Here is a 19,431-nt window from a genome sequence, read left to right as displayed (position 1 = left end):
TTTCTAATGTATACATAATCTATATTTAAAAACCTCAAATTCTAGATCACATAGTAGCTACTAAATTTTTAATGAATATGATATAAAATAGCACTACTTTAGTTAATTATGCTATCTTGACCAGGATAGGTTCACTGCTTACTTCGTTATAAAATTTCTGAAATTTAATATTAAAAAGGAAATTAAATCCATTAAAGAGATCTAGAAGGTAGCAGTGGGATGTCTATTACTTTCTCTTGCCATTATAGTAAAATTATAAAACATGTAAACTCTGTGACAGGAGGATATAAATAATCTTTCAATCAGGTAAAAAAAAGTTACAACAAATTGTTAAAAGTAAAAAGATAAAATGATGAAAGCAAATTTAAATGGATTATGTGACTTTGGCCACGAACAAGGATTCCCATGAACTGGATTTAGGGATGGACTTTGTATATGATGTAAACTCCTTAGATTGTAAGCAAGTTTTTTTTTCCCTGTATTTGTGTATGAGGAGAGTTTCATGTATTAGATACACAGCTTTCAACAGGTTCTCAAAAAACCACGTGCTGTGAAATGGGATCTAGAGTGATTAAGGTGATTATTCACAGCTGTACCAGTGGTCAGGCCAAATAGTTGACTCTATATACAAACGGTAACTTTATGAACTCGATATTTACCAATAAACACCATCATAACATCTTATTCTATAGGAAAAACAGGCAGCAATGTCATAAAAGGCAGTTTTTCTTAGTTTCAGCTGAGGCACAAAATACAATCTGCAAACTACTCAAAAAATAAAAGTTTTGAGAAAAAAGGGGAGGAAATATAATCTTTGAAGGAAGCTCTTGGATTTCTTAACATTTTATCTCTCCTCAAGAGTAGAAAACTGCTTCAAGATATTGATACACATCTGCTGGAGATAAAGGAACACGGTGGATTGATATCCGAGCTCACCTGAGAAACCTGAATGTATTAATGGCCTGAAATACCAGTACACAGAGAGAGGTGTCTGCACTTCAACTGACTGTGGGTAGCAAGGATTGTCAAAATTTTCTTTTGGATCATATATTGACCATGTAGGAGACATAGTCATTGTGGAATCACTTGAAAATAACTTTTTGTCCAAAAAGACCTTTAGAAAACAGGTGACCCACGTAAGTGTTGAAATCTCAGAATTAAGAGAAAAATTCACAAGCTGTCAGCTAGAGGCAGATTCAACCATATCACAAGAAATGTGGTAGAAGTTCTCAGTATGAAATTATTTCAGCAGCTATGAAGGCTCCTTGCGTGAGAAAGACTCAGTGTGCAACATCTGAAAGCACTATTGCCAGAGCATGGCAGCGGCAATCAAGTAAGAGGTTCCTCTCCCCAGTGTAATGCTTGAACGGTCAGTCATTGAAATAAGTAGAGAGAAAAGTGTTTGCTGAGAGAGCTAATACATTAAGTCAGCCTTCATTGGTCCTAAAGCAGGCTTCCCAATTCAAAAGTCAACACCCAGAAAAGGCAGAAATTTTAGCTTTAAATTAATTTTAAATTTTCAGTTATCGCAGTGGACTGGGCTTTTAAATTTGAAGAGCTTTTTGAGATTCCATGCGTGAAAAAGATTAGCCTTTGGATTGGATTTAAAGAGACTATAAGGAGAATAACATATTTTATGATATGCATCTTAAAGACCCGTATTATTTCAATGAATTTGTTACCATTAAAATATGCATGTGATAAAAAGGCATTATTTATTGAGAAATCTAAAACATAATAATATTTCAATTTTATAGTTTTAGAGAACCTTTCTTGCCTAACACTTTTCTGATAGCAAGTTGGACATCCTTGTTTCTGAGGCTATATACCATGGGGTTTAGTAATGGAGTAACAATAGTGTATGTCACCGTCACCAGCCTGTCTTTGTTGGACACATAGTTTGCTGTAGGCCTCAGGTAGATGAAGGAAGCACAGCCATAATGAACAATAACAACAGTGAGGTGAGCGGCGCAGGTGGAAAACGCTTTCCGTCTGCCCTCAGCTGAGGGAATCTTCAGGATCGTCCTCAGAATGCAGATATAAGAAACACAGATAAACAGAAAGGGAACCACAAGTACAAGAACCCCACAAATGAATATCACAAATTCATTAACATCTGTGTTGGTACAAGCCAGACGAATGACTGGTGAGATGTCACAGAAGTAATGATTGACCTTGTTGGCGCTACAGAAAGGGAGGCTGAAAACTAAATTTACCACTGTAAGGGAGGCCAGGAAGCCTCCAATTGCACAGGCAGCTGCCAGTTTTCCACACACCTGCCAGCCCATAAGAATAGGGTAATGCAGAGGGTGACAAATGGCAGCATAGCGATCATAACCCATCACACCCAATAGCAGGCAGTTGGTAATGGCAAAACCAAGGAAGAAAAACATTTGAAGGGCACAACAGGTAAAGGAGATTGTCCTGGCCACAGAAAGTAGATTGATGAGCATCTTGGGTAGAATGACAAAGGTGTAGAAGGTCTCAGACGTTGAGAGAATGCCGAGGAAGAAGTACATTGGTGTGTGTAGGCTTTTATCCAGGTGGATGACACTGATAATGGTGATATTGCCACTAAGAATGACCAGATACAGAAAAAGAAAAACCACAAAGAGGGCCAGCTGAATTTCACCAAGGCTGGAAAAACCCAGCAACAGGAATTCAGTGACCGTGGTGAGGTTTTCTGTCAGTATCTGCAAAGAGGGAAAGAAGTAAAACATATTTAGATATATGAATATAAGAAATTGGGTCATGCAGTCCTGTATTCCTTTCTGGACCTGACAAAGAAGAATCTTGCCTTTTCCTCACCTCTTCCAGTTCCTAGTGACCTCTCATGTTCATTGTTTCATGGTCCCCTTCTTCCATCTTCAAAGTCAACAAAGTTACATCTCCTTCTCTGACTTTCTGATTCTCTCTCTTAATTTTAAGAAGGCTTATGATTACTTTGGGCCCACAGGATAATATCTCTATGGTCAGTTGACTTTTCCTTCTGCACCCTCTATTCCTCTTGCCTGTGTAATCTAACATATTCTCAGGTTCCAGTGATTAAGACATAGACACCTTTGGGGGCTCATTATTTGGACTACTACCACAAGCAACAAACACTCTAAAAAATGATATTAAGAAAACAATTCAATTCACAATATAATAAAAAAAAAGCTTAGTGTTAGAGTTAGCCAAAAAAGTGCAAGACACATACACAGAAAACTTTCAAACATTGTTGAGATAAATTATAAAACATATGAGTAAATGAAGTATACCCATATTTATGAGTGTAAAGACTTAATAAAATATAGAGCAATTCTGATCAAATTGGTCTATGTAGTCAACGTAATTCTTAACAAATCCCAGCAGGCTTTTCTTCTAAAGGTTGACAAGATGATTATAAAATGTATATGAAAAGGAATCAGAATTCCCCAAATGAGTCTAGTTTAATCACTAAAGAGAGGCCTTTGGAGCGTTGAGATCCATTTAACAGTCACCATTTTTGTTCTATTCTAGGATCTTTAAGTGTTTCTGGAACACATCACAGCTCTTCCATTTGTTGGTAAAAATAATTGTAAGTTAATTATTTGCATTCTCAGGCTGACAACTTAAAGTTTACCACTCTAGTAATGCCTAGTTATATTTGTAACCATAATTAAAATTACCACAAACACATTTTACAAAAGAATATATTATATACCTAAACAGAAGGTTGGGTTCAATATAGATGGATTGAATTAGGTTAATATCACCTATTCCTCACTTTGAACAACAATAATATAGACATTCAAGAAAAATGAGCAAACAGATTTTGACTGATTATCTGTATTTGTATGCAGAATAAATATTTTCTGAAGTGACCAGAATTATCCTTATCACCTTCCTTCTTTCTTTACCCATCATCACCTTCATCTGTAGACACACATGAAGTCCAGCATGTCCTAAATAAACATGGTCTGTTGTAGAGTCATTGAATTCTGATGTATGCACTGCTTTTAGAAAAAACTGTGTGTAGGGCTCGTGAAAAATGAAAAGCAATGAAAATTGCGATTTGAAACTTACAATAGATTTTTTTTGTAGTAAAAAGTCAAAGCAACATAGTATACTATTGATTTTCTACTAACAATTAAAACAGTATAAAAGAAGATAAGAATCCTTTTTAGTGAGGTAGAATCTCATTAAATAAAATTAGCTTATTTACAATGTATTCTAATCACTGCACCTAAACCTCCCCTCAGGTTCTAACAAGTAGAAATAAGAATCTCTTCACTCTGTCAATAGTTTCTTTTGCTTTGCAGAAGCTCTTCAGTTTAATTAGCTCCCACTTAGGAATTTTGGTTTCTGCTGCAATTGCTTTTAGGGACTTAACCAAAAATTCTTTGCCAAAGCTGATATTGAGAATAGTGTTTCCCAGGTTTTCATCTAGGATTTTTAGAGTTTGAGAGTTTACATTTAAATTTTTAATCCACTTGGAGTTAATTTTTGTATATGGTGAAGAGTGAGGATCCAGTTTTCCTCTTCTGCAGATGGCTAACCAGTGATCCCCACACCATTTACTGATAGGAAGTCTTTTTTCTATTGTTTGTTTTTGTCAGCCTTGTTGAAGACCACATGGTTGTAGGTGTGCAGCTTTCTTTCTGAGCTTTTTTTAAAAATTATGTTCCCTTGGCCTATATTCCTGTTTATGCACCAGAACTCTGCTGTCTTTGTTGCTGTAACATCATAGTATGATTTGAAGTTGGTTACTATGGTGCCTCTCTGGCTTTGTTCTTTTTGTTTAGGTTTACTTGGGCTATTTGAGCCCTTTTTTTGTTTCATATGAATTTTGTGATAGTTTTGCTGATTCTGATAATATTACATTGGTAGTTTGATAGAAATAGCATTGAATCTGTAAATTGCTTTAGACAGTATGGCCATTTTAACAATATTGATTAATCCAATTCATGAGCATGGAATGCTTTTCCATTTACTTGTGTGATCTGATTTCTTTGAGCAGTGTTTTGTAGTTCTCCTTGCAGAGACCTTTCACCTCTTTTATTAGGTGTATTTCTAGATATTCCATTTTCTTTGTGGTTATTGAAATGTAATTGTGTTCTTGATTTGACTGTCAGCCTGGACATTATTGATGTGTAGAAGTACCACTGATTTTTTAAGATTGATTTTGTATCTTAAAATTTAACTGAAGTCATTTATCAGTTCTAGGAGCTTTTTGGCAAAGTCTTTAAAATTTTCTAGATATGGAATAATGTCAACAATGAAGACAAAGAGTTTGGCATTTTTTTTCCTATTTGGATGTCTTTTATTTCTTTTGCCTTGAATATGAGTGGTAAGAATGGGTATCCTTGTGTTGTTTCAGTTCTCAAGAATAGTTCCAGCTTTTGCTTGTTCAATATGATGTTGGCTGTGGATTTGTCATATATGGCTCTTATTATTTTGAGATATGTTCCTTCAAAGCTTAGTCTGTTGAGGGTTTTTATCATGAGGGGATGTTAGATGTTATTGAAAGATTTTCTGCATCTACTGAGATGATTTTATTTCTAAATTATTTATGTCATGAATTACATTTATTGATTTTCACATATTGAACTAAACAACCTACAGAATGAAAGAAAATATTCACAAACTATGTTCCAAATGCCTAATATTCAGAATCTACAAGAAACTTAAACAAATCAAGCAAAAACCAATAAACCCCATTTTAAAATGTGCAAAGGATATGAACAGACACTTCTCAAAATAAGACATACAAGCAGCCGAGAAACTTATGAAAAATGATCATCATCACCAGTCATCAGAGAAATGCAAATCAAAACCACAAAATACTATTTCACACCAGTCAGATGCTATGAAATAGAAGACTTGTATCTATACATTGAAATGATTCATCACCCTTTCATCTTAGTCGTATTCATGACTAATCAAGTGCTCATAAACATTCATCAAAAACAGTAAACACTAAAATGTATCCTACACATTTCTCTTATATATTTGAAGAAGCATTAAATAAAACATTAATTTTTTAAGTTTAATTGTTTAAAATTTTTAATTTAATTTTTAAAATATATAGAAACCCTATCTGTTATGTTTGAGTAAAACCACTGACCAGTAACAATAAAAATAAAATCATATAGAAATCATATTTTTGAAAGCTCTCCCATATGAATATTTGAAAATACCATTAAGTGATGGTCAAAGGGAAAATACAATGTAAAATAAAATAAGTTCTAGAAAATAATGTCAGGTATAGATATTAGACTATATGGACTAAATTTAAAGCAGTGATCAGAAGAAAGTTTATACCTTAATTATTTACCTAAACAAAAATTTAATTATTTTTAAAGTATAAAACATCTGAATGTCATCTAAACTGTTTCTGACATACAATAGTAACTTAATAAATACATCTTTAATACATTTTAAATATCAGTTTAAATTTTCAATGCATATGTTCAAAATTTGTTTTATATGTTAATAAAATGCAAAAAAATTATAAAGGATTAGAAAACATTTTATTATTGGATAGAAAATTTGAAACGCTAAACTTAAACAATAATGAAATATTATTGAGGAATAGTAAGCAACAATTTGTATAAAATAAAATATTTATTTACAACAAAGGCATAGTTAGAAATATTAGAAAGCAAACAGCAAATGGAAAACTACCAAAAATATTCTTCAAATGTTAATGTTAATGAAAAATTGATTACAGACCAATAGAGAAAATAACAAACTTTGAAGAAGAAAACAGATATAAGCACACAGTTTATAAAATAGAAATAGACTGCATCAAACGTATAAAAATTTATTTTACTTTGTTTGAAATATACTTCAAGTCAAAAATAAATGCAAATATTATTTTCACTCATCAAATCAGCTGTGGTGATTTTATATGACTAGTAACAAAAGATTTACTAATAGGATTATAATTTGATTTTATTTATGCAAAGAAATTTAGCAAAATATATTAATATCCTTGAATATATTTATCTAATTTATTCCAACATTCTAATTCTTAAAAGTTGTCCATACAGATTTATATGTCAAAATGTATTTATAAGGAAAAATTAAAAATCATAACACAAGCTAATAGTAATAGTACTTGGTTTGAGAAAGGCAGTATTATTGTGTGTTAAATGACAGTATGGAAACTAGAAGGTAACTCGGCTTTACCAAGTTGAGGGAAGAAATTAGAGGAAATAAATTTATTCAGAGTTGGAAACTGTAGGGTTTTGTTTCGTTTCGTTTTGTTTTTCACTTTCACCTTCACTCCTGTTGACTTGGAAATGGCAACTGGAGGAGATTATTTTCCAGAGTGATTTGGGCAACAGAGATAGAGGGGCCCGAGAATGAAAGGCATGGCATTGTGAACACGGAGAACAGCTGGGAGAAGGTGGGAGAAGATAGGAGGTTAAATGGAAAGGTGTGTGTTGAAACAGTTCAACTAAGAAGTGTCAATCACAGAGACATTTAAATTTACGTTTAACCAAGTACCTTCTTACTCATAACTGTATAATAATCCCTACAAACATTGTGAAATTCCAGTTTTCTTAAAAGGGAGGAAAGAAAAGCAAGCAAGTGGGAGAGAGGGAATGAAGAAAGGGAGGGAGGAGGGAGGGAGGGAGGGAGGGAAGTGAGAGAGGGAGGGAGGGAGGGAGGGAAAGGAAGGGAAAGGGAAGGAAAGAAAAGGAAAAAGGCTGTTGATAATTTGATCTCTTACAACACTGCAAATGTTTCCTTCAGCTCCCAGATTTTACCCCAATGTTTTAATAATATGAAATGTCATAGTTCATTGAACATGCAAAGAGCCATGTTGTATAACAACAACGCCTTTTCTTGTGTTAGGGCAGATCCTCTGATCTTTCAAATCATTTCCCTCTAAGTCAGGTTTCCAAGCACTCTCGCAATTTAACAACTCTTTATTGTATACATTACTAAATCTGAGACACCTTTTTTGGTGTTTGGGATACAACAGTGAACAAAGCAAAGACCTTTGCCCTTGTGAAACCTACATTCTAGGACTTCTTACATTTTAGATCATTCTATACAATGATCTTTCTTATCTAGTACAATTTAAGCTCTTAGAAGGCAAAGGCTATGCTGTTCATTTGACAAAAGTTTCTGTACTAGGTATCAAACATTTGTACACATCTGTCTAAACACATCAGCATCAGAGTTTCTAACAAGAACAAACATTCAAAATCTGACAAGATCATAAACAACTTAATAATGAATAAATAATTGCAACTAATTTGTAGATATTTCTCATGTCATTGATAAAGAAAATCCCAGTGAGTGAGCAAGGAAGCTAGGTAAAAATTTACGTTATGAAGAAAGCACTAGAGATGAAATTCACAATCTTATTTCTGCATTTTCTGTGAGCAAATAAATTAATCCTCCTGAATTTTAGTTTTCTCCTCTGTAATATGGGCTATTATAAGGATTAATGGACAGCATAAGTAAAAAACATAGCCCAGAATTATATATAAGAAGCCCTATTTAAATATTTCCTTCATTTCTTCCTTCATTCCTTCTTAAGACTGGTGCTAGGGACAGCCTTTCTGACCATTCTGCAATATCTCTAATGTTCTTTTTTCCTGACTTTAAGACCTCAAACTGAGTGTTATTTTGTCTCCCCATCCAGCTACTTTCCTATTACCATCTCCCAAACCTTCACTGTCGTGTATTTGTAGACTGCAATTCTAAGAAAATCTCAACCATTTCTGAATTAAACATAAGATAAAAGGCATAACTAGCTAACATCTTTGAAATGACATAAATATGTCCTAAGAGTTTAGATAATTTAATTTCTTCAAGCCATCTATGGAATAAGACCAAATCTTCAGTATGAAAGAGTTTCACATTCTTTAAAATATGAATTTTGGGATAGAGAGGAATGAAGTTGCCCTATATCTTAATCATGGCCCAGGCCCTTTAAGGAAAAGTGTAAGTGATTTGCCAAAACAAGCATGTTCCCAGTATATTACACTTCCTGCTGCTCTCTTAAATTTTTCAAGACAGCAACAAATGACTTACTGCTTGGCTCCCCAGAACAGTGGTCATTGTGCCTCTTCTGTATGGACCGGATCAACTACAACCCTATAGTCTGTAATTAATGGGCGTTTTTTTCTGGTTATCATTAGCATCAATGCCCTGCTTGGTAATTTTACTATCTAGCACCCTAGGGAGCCATGACCATGTTGCTTCTGACACATTCTGCCCTCCCTGAATTAGCAACTATGATCCAAAGGGAAAATGCTCCTTAAGGCTTTTTTGCCAACTAGATAAACTATGCAATTGACTCAGGAAATTAGTTGGTATCCTATTTTAGATTCTTTGGTGAAGTGACTCACCGAAAATCTGGAAGCTACTGGAAACAAAATCAGCAGAAAAGCCTCCCATGGGCTTTGGCCTATCATTCCTGAGTTTTGCCCTTTGGCTGGAGACAAGTATGTTCACTCCTTAACTCTAGCCTCTATTTCAATAGGAAAAATATATTTTGAGAAATGGCAGAGACATGGACTGACAGGTGCTTGTAGATCCAGCAGTGACAGCAACAAGGAGCAAATCTGGGAGATGTAGCAGAGTTGGGAGAACTCAGTTATAGGGCCCAGAGACAGCACTGATGTATTTATTTATCCCAAAGCTTAGTGTCCGTCATAAACTGTGTTATGTTTAGAGTATTTGAGCTCAAATAATTGGTAGTTTTTACCTTAAGAAATTAAGCCCCTACTGGGCACAGTGGCTCATGCCTATAATCCCAGAACTTTGGGCAGATCCCCTGAGGTCAGGAGTTCGAGACCACCCTGGCCAACATGGTGAAACCCAGTCTCTACTAAAAATACAAAAATTAGCCAGGCATAGTGGCACACGCCTGTAATTCCAGCTACTCTGGAGACTGAGGCAGGAGAATCACTTGAACCCAGGAGGCAGAGCTTGCAGTGAGCCAAGATCACACACACCACTGCACTCTAGCCAGGTGACAGAGTGAGATTTTGTCAAAGATAGAAAGAAAGAGAGAGAGAAAGAATGGGAAAAGAAAGAAAGAGAAAGGAAGGAAGGAGAGAAAAGAAAAGAAAAAAGAAAGGGAAGGAAAGGAAAGAAGGAATGAAAGAAACCCCCAGGGGAGGAAACATAGAAAGTATATTTGGATGGGGCATTATGAGAGATATGTGTATGTCACTATAAAGGGATATAGAAAACAAATGCAAATTGGATTATGGAGGTCAATAACTTCTGAGAGGTAGTTATGCTTGAGTGACGTCTTGAAATCTGAGTAGTAGGTAGACAAATAATACAAAATAACAAATTTTGTGAAAATACATGTAAAGGTAAAGAGGCATGAAACAGTGTATTTTGTTGGAACAAGAATTACTTTGGTAGAATCCTATTTTTTAGTGTAATGGCTGAATGAAATGGTAGATCTACTTTTTGGTCTTCTTCTGTTATTATACTTTAAGTTCTGGGGTATCTGTGCAGAACATGCAGGATTGTATAGGTATACTTGTACAATGGTGGTGGTTTGCTGCATCCGTCGCTCCGTCATCTACATTAGGCATTTCTCCTAATGCTATCCCTCCCCAATCCCCCCAGCCCCTGCTATTCCTCCTCCAGCCCCCCACCCCCCAGGCCCCAGTGTGTGATGTTCCCCTCCCTATGTTCATGTCTTCTCATTGTTCAACTCCCACTTATGAGTGAGAACATGTGGTGTTTGGTTTCTGTTCTTATGTCAGTTTGCTGAGAATGATGATTTCCAGTTTCATCCATGTCCCTGCAAAGGACATAGCAAACTCATCCTTTTTTATGACTGAATAGTATTCCATGGTGTATATGTGCAACATTTTCTTTATCCAGTCTATTATTGATGAGCATTGGGTTAATTCCAAGTTTTTGCTATTGTGAAGAGTGCTGCAATAAACATACATGTGCATGTGTCTTATAATAGAATTATTTATAATCCTTTGGGTATATACCCAGTAATGGGATTGCTGGGTCAAATGGAATTTCTATTTCTAGGTCCTGGAGGAACTGGAACACTGTCTTCCACAATGGTTGAACTAATTTATACCCCACCAACAGTGTAAAAGTGTTCCTGTTTCTCCACATTTTCTCCAGCATCTGTTGTCTCCTGATTTTTTAATGATCATCATTCTAACTGTCACGAGATGGTATCTCCACATGGTTTTGATTTGCATTTCTCTAATGACCAGTGATGATGAGCTTTTTTTCATATGTTTGTTGGCTGCATACTGTCAATACTAGACAGATTAACGAGATAGAAAATTGACAAGGATATCCAGGACTTGAACTCAGATCTGGACCAAACAGACCTAATAGACATCTACAGAAATCACCCCAAAACTACAGTATATACGTTCTTCTCAGCACCACATCACACTTATTCTAAAATTGATGATGTAATTGGAAGTAAAACACTCCTTATCAAATGCAAAAGAATGAAAATCATAACAAACAGCCTCTCCGATCACAGTGCAATCAAATTAGAACTCAGGATTAAGAAACTCACTCAAAACTGCACCACTGCATGGAGACTAAACAACATGCTCCTAAATGACTACTAGTTAAATAACGAAATAAAGGCAGAAATAAAGGTGTTCTTCAGAACCAGTGAGGATGAAGACACAGTGTACCAGAATCTGGGACACATTTAAAGCAGTGTCTAGAGGGAAATTTATAACACTAAATGCCCAACAGAAAAGCGAAGAAAGATATAAAAATCAACACCCTAATGTCACAGTTAAAAGATCTAGAGGAGCAAGATCAAACAAATTCAAAAGCTAGCAGAAGGCAAGAAATAACTAAGATCAGAGCAGAAATGAAGAAGAGAGAGACACAAAAAATCCCTTCAAAAAATCAGTCTATCCAGGAGCCAGTTTTGGGGTAGAATTTTTAACAAATACTTAACATGTACCTTCAAATCTGTCAGGAACTGTTGAAAGTTTTATAATATGGGATGTTATTTAATTAGATTTTTATTTTAAAATGATGATGATGACAATGATAATAAAGATCAACATTAAAATAGTTCTCTATATGCCAGACAACTGTTTTAAGTGTTGACACATATTTTCTAATTTAACAATCACAACAACCCTAAGACTTCCCTGGCAGCAGTATGAAGAATGGACTGGGGACCACAGTACTTGAAGTTTTTGCAGTAATCCAGAGAAGACAGGATGATCCTGTAAAAATAGGGAAAAAAATGTGATTGAAGACCTTTTAGCAGTGGAATCTATAAGACACAATGGGTGGTATGACGATTAAAAAAAAAAAGTGGTGAAGAAGACTTCCGTGTGCTTGGTTCAGTTGTGAGGATGGAAGGAGTTAATATTCACCAAGGTAAGGCATGAAGGTGGCAGAGCAAGACTGGGGGGCGGACACATAAAATTGCAGGACTGCTATGGCCATTCATAAAACAGATATTTCTGTTATGCCAGGCACCATACAAGGACCTGGATCAACAAAGTTGTGTCTGATACATAAACCCACGCTGTCAGTAAATTCAAATTCATTGCAGAGAGAAAGCAGAAAAAGCATTTATACCCCAAAAGCTCAGGCAACAGAAGCAAAAATAGACAAATGGGATTACATCAAACCAAAGAACTTCTTCACAGAAAACATGACAATCAAAAGAACAAAGAGACAGCCTATGGAAAGAGAGAAAATATTTGCAAATCATGTATGTGATAAGGGGTTAACATTCATAATATGTAAAGAACTTTAAAAACTCAATAGAAAAATAACAACCCAATTATAAATGAACAAAGAATCTGAATAGATATTTCTCAAGATATATAAATGGACAGCAGGTACATGAAAAAATACTCCACTCCACTATTCATCAGAAAATGCAAATCAAACCCATAATGAGGTATTGCCTCCACGGTTTTGGAGAAAGGGGAACCCCTATACACTGTCGGCAGTTGTAAATTAGTATGGCCAATATGGAAATCGGTAACAGGGTTCCTCGAAAAACTGCAAATAGAACTACCATGTGTCCTTATAATTTTGATATACTTGATGTATAAAATCAGAATGTCAAAGAGATATCTGCACTCCTATGTTTAGGTAGCATTATTTACAATAGTCAAGGTGTGGAATCAACCTAAGCGTCTATTAATGGACAAATGTATTAGGTTAGTGCAAAAGTTATGGCAGTTTTTGCCATTGAAAGTAATGGCAAAAAAAAAAAAAACACAAAACACAGAGGTTGAGAGAGATAAGAAAGCTGAAGAAGAAAAGTTGGAAGCCAGCAGAAGCTGGTTCATGAGGTTCAAGGAAAGGCGCTATCTTCATAACATAAAAGTGCAAGGTGAAGCAGCCAGTGCTGACGTAAAAGTTGCAACAAGTTATCTAGAAAAACATAATTGTTTTGCATCAGCCTAATATAAGAAAATGTGGCATATATACACAATAAGATATGATTCAGCTACATAAAGAAAGAAGTCCTGTTATTTGCAATAACATGGATGGACCTGGATGATATTGTGCTAAGTGAAATAAGCCAGGCACAGAAAGACAAGACACCACATGATCTCACACATATGTGGAATCTAAAACAGTCAAACTCATAAAAGCAGAGAGTAGAATGGTGGTTACCGGAGGCTGAAATCAGGTGAGGGGTTGAGGGAAGAGTTTTGAAGATGTTTGTCAAAGAGTACAAAATTTCAGTTAGATAGGAGAAATAATTTTAAAAGCTCTATTGCATATAATGGTGACTAGAGTTAATAATGTATTATGTAATTGAACATTGTTAACGGTAGATTGTAAGTGTTCTCACCACAAACAGATAAGTACATGAGCTAAAGGTATATGTTAATTAACTTTATTTAGTCATTCTGCAATACCTATGTATATTAAAATATGTTGTACATCATAAACATATATGATTTTTATTTGTCAATTAAGAAGCATTTTATAAAAAGCATTTATACAGGCCTTATTTGCTTGTCTTCAACTCATCCAGTTCTTGCTTCAGGGGTTTTGCACACGTTGCTTCTTCTGTCTAAAAGCATCTCCCAAAATAATCCCCTTTACTTGATGACTTTTACCTACTTTTCAGGCCACATACAGATTAAGTGTCAGTTTCTCTGGGAAACCAACCCCACACGATTCAATCTAAATTTGGTTTATCTTAGTATTCTCTCCTCTATCCCCTGAATGCACTTTTTCTTCAGAGAATAAACTTAAACTTGTAAAGTATTTTCCTTCATTTTTCTGTTTACTCGGACTGTCTTGAACCAGACAATAAGGTCTATGAGGGCAGAGACCACATTTATTTTGTTCATCATTTATTTCCAGTAGCTTTAAAACAGTAGCTAGTACATATTAGGAAATGAATAAATATTTGTTGAAATTATACAAGATACAATAAAAATAAGTCCTGGTTGTGGCAGAGCCTAATCCCATCAGTAGGGTGCAGCAGGCAGACAAGGGAGGGTTTAGAGGAAAGCAAGATAGCTGGGATGGTCTTGAGGTGTGAGAGCAAGTATTAAATTATGTAAAGGAGATGAGCTAAAGAGAATAACCCACACATGCAAACACAGAATATTGTCACTTTTGAAACAAGCAAATGGTTGGTTAGCTTCAGAACATACCAGAAGGCATACAGAAAACAGAACAACAAAATTAGAAACGATAATACTGGAGAGAGAGGCAGAAACTAGATGACAGATCTGTGATAATGAAGGACTCTTGGCATTATCTCGTGTGTCAAGGGGAGTTACTGGAGGGTTTTCCATGGGTTCTCTGGTCATTCTAGGACTCTAGCCCTCTAGTAACATTAACTCAAGCCTTTTGCTTGGAATTACTTGAGATATTTCATCAAGTAGGCAATGCTTGTAGCTTCCTTGAAGAGAGCAAATTAATACAGTGGTTCAGGAATAAATGTGGGGACTAAGACAAACTAGTATGTGAAGGGCGTACATTTGCATCAAGAGAACCATGAGTGGTTCCACCTCAGACAAAGAAAGAGCAAAACAACTCCAAGTAAAGGCAAAGATATTTCAACAGGTAGGTTAAGGAAATGAGTTGGGGACAAAAAGGACCGCCAGGTTTTCTAGCAGAATATGTGGAAACCAAGTTATCTCGAGTCTTTAGAAAAAGGAAAGTAGGGGTAGATGGATTTCCTGCTCTTTTCCTTTTTTTTGGATACATCTTTGCTGTCTTGGTGTATCCAAGCTGTCTACTTCAAGGCATAGCACTCATAAGTTGGGATGCATCTTTGCTCTCATATTAGTTTTTGAATTAGCAATACTTAAAGCAGTAAAATATAATTAAATTTATTAAGGAACTGAGGGCTTTGTTCCCATATCTGATTAGTCTTGTTAAAGTATCATGGACAGTAGAAAGCCAGACTGCCTTAACTTCTGTGAGCCTCATTCTTCTCATATGTGAAATGTTCTTACATTACAGTGCAGTTGGACAATAAAATGAGAAAATGTGTAAAAGCACACATTTTCCCTGGTGTGTACTAGAATTAGTAGTTTTTTAAAATGGCTCTTTAGTTAAGAGAGTATAAGGTTTGGCCAATTGTTCTTCGTAGAGCTGATTTGAATTCCTTATTTCTCAGACTATAAATCACTGGATTGAACAATGGGGTAAGGATGGTATAGGATACAGAGATTAGGGTGTCTTGGCCTGAAGAGTAATTGGTCTTGGGTCTTAAGTAGATGAAAGAGGCACAACCGTAGTGAACAGTTACCACAATGAGATGGGAGGCACAGGTGGAGAAGGTCTTGTATCTCCCAACGGCAGAAGGGATTTTTAGAATGGCAGAGATGATGCGGACATAGGAGACTAGAATAAGTAGCAGAGGAATAACCAAGACAAATACACCAAGCATAAATATGACTAGCTGACTGAGGCCAGAGTGCTGAGATGCCAGTTTAAGGACAGGGGAGATGTCACAGAAGAAGTGATGGAGCTGATTTGAGGAGTGGAAGGGCAGATGAAATATTAGGGAGGTGGTGACTAGGGAGACAGCAAAGCCACAGGCACAGGCAGCAGCCACTAGTCCAATGCACACCCCATGTCCCATGAGCACTGTGTAGCGTAGTGGGTTACAGATAGCCATGTAGCGATCATAGCCCATGGCTGCCAGCAGGAAGGAGTGAGAGCAGCCAAGGAAGAGGAAGGAAAACATTTGGATGGCACAGCCCACAACAGAAATGGTCTTCTTCTGGGCCAGCAGGTCAACCAGCATCTTGGGTAAAATGACGAAGGTGTAGCAAGTCTCAGAGCAGGAGAGGATGGCAAGGAAGAAGTACATGGGGGTGTGAAGGGCTCTGTCCAGCACAATGGTGGAAAGGATGATTGCATTGGTGCCCAGAGTGAACAGGTAGAGGAGCAGGAAGATAACAAAGAGCAACTCCTGCAGCCTGGCCAGGGATGAGAAGCCGAGGAAGACGAACTCTCTCACCACAGTCTCATTGACCCGCTCCATGGAAAGTACTTCTATACAAGAGAGTCAGGGGCAGAGGTAGAAGCCAGGATCCAGAAAGGAGAGCAAAAATGTACGGGAAACTTCACACCGAGTTTGCAGATGGCAGGCATTTCCAGATATTTGGTGGGATTCTTCATTTCCCTCATTAAAATATCTGCTAAAAGAATTAGGTGAAATATGCAAAAGAATAACTGACAACCTGTTTGGAGGCCTTTTCTAATGTGAAGAACAGGTTATCTCTCTGTCCAAGAATTAGGAAATTTGCTAATAGTTTTCCTTCTTTTCTTTCTTATGTAACGTGTAGATTATTGTTTTTCTCGTTCACTGTGAAGCCAAGGCATCTCACCTTCCAAAGTGAAGAATGTTAACTTCAGCTACCTGAAGCTGATCAGAATATAGAATGAAAGAATGAATAATGTTAAGACATAACCACGTGGACATTAGTTTATCCAACCATAAAATGAGAAAGGAGAGAAAGTATTTGATGATCTCTAAGTAAAGGTGTGAGGACACATGCATTTATTGGGAATTTTTTATATCTCCAAGATAAGGCTAAGAAATACTATTGGACGTTCCACAAGTCGAAACACTGAGTCAAGAGTGAAACAAAAAATAACATTAGGCAGAAGCGGTGGCTCACAGCTGTAATCCCAGCACTTTGGGAAGCCAAGGTGGATGGATTGCTTGAGGCCAGGGGTTCGAGACCAGCCTGGGCAACACGGCAAAACCTCATCTTTACTAAAAATGCAAAAATTAGCCAGGTACGGCAGCACACGCCTATAATCTCAGCTACTCGGGAGGCTGAGGTGTTAAAATTACTTGAGTCCGGGAGGCGGAGGTTGCAGTGAGCTAAGATTGCACCACTGCACTCCAGACTGGGTAACAGAGTGACAATCTGTCTCAAAAACTAAATAAATAAATAACATTAGTACATTAGCATACAGAAAAAAATTCTTTTTTCAGGAAGAGAACAATCACCAGGGTATTAAAGAGAGATGATTGACTGTGGCATTTTCCAACACACTTCACTTTTCCATGCTAAGAGAACATGGAGAAACTCAGAAAAAAAGAGCTTTCTAGAAATGACAGAGCTTGCCACAGGGTGTGGGCAAGAAAGGCACACTGCCGTAAACCTTAGGCTTTGTATCTTTTATATATTGTTATGTTAATAAGATTTCATTTGAACATTCTGCCACTAAAAATGCTTTGCAGACTGCTATAACAAGTTATTTCTAAAGTCATCTTAGGCCTAATGTTTTCATGGGAACATTTTTCAATAACCCATCCAAATAAGTAAAGAAAGTGCTGTCTGCATAGAAAATCACCCGGTTTGTATTTTGGTGTCCAGTCTTCATTCTGTGCTTCTGAAGTTACCATATCATTTTGTGTTGGGAAATTGTTGCCATCTGCTACCAGAATTTTGTTATTGTTACTTTTGCATTTTACTAGTCGAGAGCAACTTTTTTTGTTTTCTGAACCCTAAGTCAATTCAGCAAGCATTTCTGAAATTCATTATATCTATTCATAGAATTTGTAAATGATGTTTTTTCCTTCTTACTTATTAGAAACTCTTTCTAAACTTAGTTGACATACTTATTTTAATAATGTTAGTATAACTATAAAGATATCGCTATTATATATATAGAAAAAGTAAATACAATGTATACCTCCATTTATATTTGTATGTATGAGTGTGTGTGTGTATTAGTTATATGTTTTTATATACAGAAGGGTAAAAGTTTCACTATATAATAGCTCCTTCTCAACAAATGAATTCCTGTATTTTCAAAACAGTGAGGAAATCTAAACTTACGGTCATTGCTTTGCCTTATCCTCATCACTTTCCCAAAAGACTTTCATTTGAATCTTCTTTCCACTAATCAACCTCTAACCACCACTAGGCCCTCACTCAACTGAATATGATGTATAATGTAGACCATGGAAACTAGAATTATCTGATTCTGAAGGACTACCTGTATGTAACCAATACCAAAGAGAATTGTTCGGATTATTTTTTTCTCAGACACATGAGGCCAGCTGATTCTAGTCCAGTGGATTTTTACATAGTATTAATATAAACCCACACAACCTAGATGAATCGTGTGAGTGATATAACTGTGTTTTTATGATCTAGGGATTCAGCTCCATGGTGCATCTGAGAAGGCAGCTTCTATCCACTTAAGAAGCCATTAGGGACCACCACAGTGTGTTGTCATCTGTACTGACAGAAAGACCTAAGACCAGGAAAATAAAAATTCTCATCCTGACACATACCTTCAAGCTATAAAACAGAGATGAAAGGTCTTCAGTATGACATGAAAAGGGTTAGCTTTCAGGTCTAGTTTGGTGTGACTTTAGATGAGATACCTGAATTCAATATTTAGATGTTTTTAATTAAAGAGATAGCATAAACAATAATGAAATAAACTGCTGGGATACATGGAAGGCACTAAAGCAGAGGATCCCCGAACATTTTACAAACGGGTTTTGACTGAGATGGTAGCCAAGTACTGTGACCTCTAGGAGGCTTTCCTGCTCAGAGGATCAAAGACTCTCTAGTTAGATGATCTCAAAATCCCCTTAATGGTCATATTTTAGAACCTATGAATAGAATTCAGGCTGTGATCCTTGGAGATGGTACTTCAGTGTTTAATTTTTCTCATTCCTCAGATGTTCCACTGGGATTTTTTGTAATCTGGATTTAAATAGAGACATAATACTTGAGGTTGCTGGGTTCCCCCCATATACAGAATTTTCACATGTAAAACTTTTAAGAAATACAAATATTTATTTTAAGGAAAACATTAATCAATTAACTGAGAGAAATTATGTAGGCAGCCTCAGATAGTATAGGAGTTTTTAACTTCTTAGATACAAATAAAAATTTTTAATTTCTCCAGTTTGCCATATTAAAATGGAGTTGAAATACTAGAATTCAACTACAGCTAAAAGCATGCATCCAGGAATACACAGCAGAAAGAGAA

The 19,431-nt window shown here is 36.1% G+C and overlaps 3 protein-coding genes across 3 annotated transcripts in view; 1 reads left to right on the top strand and 2 right to left on the bottom strand.

Moving 5' to 3' along the window:
* Window positions 1-19,431, top strand: part of LOC108589047 (olfactory receptor 10T2-like) — a 68,178-nt gene that overhangs the window by 27,511 nt on the left and 21,236 nt on the right. The gene's annotated exons all lie outside the window — the stretch shown is intronic.
* OR10R2 (olfactory receptor family 10 subfamily R member 2) lies at window positions 1,715-2,753 on the bottom strand. Its single transcript, XM_002760149.7, has one exon. It carries the CDS (start codon window positions 2,751-2,753, stop codon window positions 1,752-1,754), a length of 1,002 nt encoding a protein of 333 aa, XP_002760195.5. The 3' UTR covers window positions 1,715-1,751.
* Window positions 13,808-16,864, bottom strand: OR10K1 (olfactory receptor family 10 subfamily K member 1). The gene has a single exon (XM_017966381.4). The coding sequence runs from the start codon at window positions 16,445-16,447 to the stop codon at window positions 15,506-15,508; it is 942 nt and encodes a 313-aa protein (XP_017821870.3). The 5' UTR covers window positions 16,448-16,864; the 3' UTR covers window positions 13,808-15,505.

Source organism: Callithrix jacchus, chromosome 18, assembly GCF_049354715.1.
Source record: "Callithrix jacchus isolate 240 chromosome 18, calJac240_pri, whole genome shotgun sequence".
NCBI lineage: Eukaryota > Metazoa > Chordata > Mammalia > Primates > Cebidae > Callithrix > Callithrix jacchus.
Note: the sequence above shows the minus strand (reverse complement) of the source record. Positions and strands in the feature narration are given on the sequence as shown.